The sequence below is a fragment of the Arachis ipaensis genome, chromosome B04 (assembly GCF_000816755.2).
Source record: "Arachis ipaensis cultivar K30076 chromosome B04, Araip1.1, whole genome shotgun sequence".
Lineage (NCBI taxonomy): Eukaryota > Viridiplantae > Streptophyta > Magnoliopsida > Fabales > Fabaceae > Arachis > Arachis ipaensis.
The window spans coordinates 20,677,506-20,680,200 of record NC_029788.2 but is presented as its reverse complement, the minus strand read 5'-3'; the positions used below and the strand labels follow the sequence as shown (position 1 = coordinate 20,680,200).

The 2,695-nt window shown below is 43.7% G+C and overlaps 1 protein-coding gene across 1 annotated transcript in view; it reads right to left on the bottom strand.

Moving 5' to 3' along the window:
- The window catches only part of LOC107636224, a 4,601-nt gene extending 3,381 nt beyond the window's left edge, over positions 1–1,220 (bottom strand). The window contains exon 1 of the mRNA XM_016339748.1: positions 574–1,220. Coding sequence (XP_016195234.1) covers positions 574–1,220 — 647 coding nt within the window. The remainder of the gene's footprint in view (positions 1–573) is intronic.

The following is a 2,695-nucleotide window of genomic DNA, read 5'->3' as shown; positions in this document are numbered from 1 at the left end:
GTTTTTTCTTGGTCTTCTAGAGCAATATGAATTTGGAAGTATCCGGAGTAGCCATCAAGAAAACAATAGTATGATTTACCGGCTAACCGATCAAGCATTTGATCGATAAATGGTAGTGGAAAGTGGTCTTTTCTTGTGGCCGCATTCAATCTTCGGTAGTCTATGCATACTCTCCAAGAATTCTGCACTCTTGTTGCTATGAGTTCACCACTTTCGTTTTTGATTGTTGTCACTCCGGACTTCTTTGGCACTACTTGGACCGGGCTTACCCATTCGCTATCCGAGATAGGATAGATGATGTCCGCCTCAAGTAGCTTGGTGACTTCTTTCTTTACCACCTCAAGAATAGTTGGGTTGAGTCTCCTTTGAGGTTGTCGGACCGGTCTTGCTCCTTCTTCAAGAAATATGCGGTGCTCGCATACTTGGGGGCTTATTCCCACTAGATCCGCCAAACTCCACCCAATTGCTCTTTTGTTTTTCCTCAATACATTTAGCAATTTTTCTTCTTGTTGAGGAGTTAACTCTTGTGCAATTATCACGGGTAGCTTTTGGGCTTCATCAAGGTATGAATACCTTAAGTGAGGTGGTAGTGGCTTCAATTCCATCTTCTTGTCATTCCTTGAAGTTTGAGTTTCCGGATGGCTTGTATGATGTGTGGTATTTAGTTCGCTTGACTCTTCAATTGCTTCTTTGATCATGTATTTCTCATCTAATCTTGCAAGATGCACTTTGGCTACTATGTTATCGATTGGGTCACACCGAAATAGAGAATGATTCTCCGGTGGATGCTTCATTGCTTCCTCTAGGCTAAAGCTTACAATTCTTCCATCAATTTCAAATGAGTAGTTCCCCGAGTAAGCATCAAGCTTAAATCTAGAAGTTCTCAAGAAGGGCCTTCCAAGTAGGATAGAGGATGCTCTCTCGGTTTCGCTTGACGGCATTTCAAGGACATAGAAGTCAATCGGAAACACCAACCCCTTTATATTCACCAATACATCTTCCGCAACACCCGCTACGGTTATTATGCTCTTATCTGCTAGGACAAATCTTGCCGTCGACCTTTTTAGTGGGGGCAAGTTCAATACCCGATAAACGGAGAGTGGCATGATGCTAACACATGCTCCGAGGTCACACATACAATCTCTAAATTGAACTCCATTGACGGTGCAAGTGACCATACAAGGGCCCGGGTCATCACACTTCTCCGGTAATGTTCCCATCAAAGCGGAAATAGAACTCCCCAATGGGATGGTTTCCAATTCAAGAATTCTATCCTTGTTTATGCATAAATCTTTGAGGAATTTAGCATATCTAGGAACTTGATGGATGGCATCAAAGAGGGGGATGGTTACCTCAACTTTCTTGAACATTTCTACCATTTTAGGGTCGAGTTCCATGCGCTTTTTAGCTTTCTTTGCAAGTGTTGGAAATGGAAGTGGTTGAGCAATTCCTTCTTCCAAGGTTCTTTTGGTCTTGGGTGTCTCCCTTGTTGGTTGAGCTTCATCTTCAACTATGGCTTGTGGTGTCTCCTCTTCCACTACCTCCTCTTCCACTACCTCCTCTATATCTATTCTCTCTTCCTCTTGGGCGGTTGAGATAGGACTTGGGTCCTTTGCTTCCTTTTCTTTTAGTTGTGTACCGGATCTAAGGGTGATGGCATTATTGTGGTTGTTGTTGGTTCAATTGGAGTTGCCTCAAAACGGATGTCATCTCATTCAAGGATTGAGTTAGAGCGGTGGCTTCACTACTAGTTGATACCTCGTTCACGGTCCTTGGACGGTTGACTCTTCACCTCATGTGTTGATTGGATTCGGCTAAGTCAATAATGAGTTGCCATGCCTCCTCCGCGGTTTTGTATTTGGACAAAGAACCATTGCTAGAAGTGTCCAAGAGGGTTCTATCTTGCTCTCGCATCCCTTGACATATGTTTCCGAGCAATACTTGAGTGTCGAGCATGTGATTAGGGCACGCATCTAGTAGTTTGCGAAACCGTTCCCAATACTCATATAGTGGTTCTGTCTCACCTTGCACAATACAAGACATTTCTTTCCTTAGCCTATCCATCTTTTCCGGGGGCAAGAACTTATCCAAGAATCCCCTTCTAAGTAGGTCCCAATCGGAGGTAACTTCACTAGAGAGAGTGTAGAACCATTCTTTGGCCTTGTCCTCAAGAGAGAAAGGGAAACTAAACAACCATATAGCAACTTCATCGGAACCTTCCCGTCTAGTAGTTGAGCATATGCGGTGAAAGTCCTTGAGATGTCGAATAGGGTCTTGTGCGGGAAGCCCGTGAAACTTAGGTAGGAGGTTGATCAAAGCGGTCTTCAATTCAAAATTCGCATTCAAATTGGGGTGAGTTACATGGAGGGGTTGAAGGACATAATCCGGTGCACCCGCTTCCTTGATGGTAACTCTCCTTGGAGCATCCATAGTATTAGTACCTAAAACAAAAGAAGAATTGTTAGTGAGGTTGATGGGAGTATGATTAATGCCTTCTTTGAGTGACGGTTCAATGTTCACTTCTAGTAAGGTGGTTGAGGTGGGGAAAACCTCTTCCTCTTTTCCAAATCTTAGCCGCCTCCGAGCTTGTCTAATATGAAACAAAGTTCGTTCTATTTCCGGATCAAAAGGGGCTAAGCTCGGATTCGGTTGTGAACGCGTCATGCAATGAAGGGAAAATGGAATTCATTGTAAC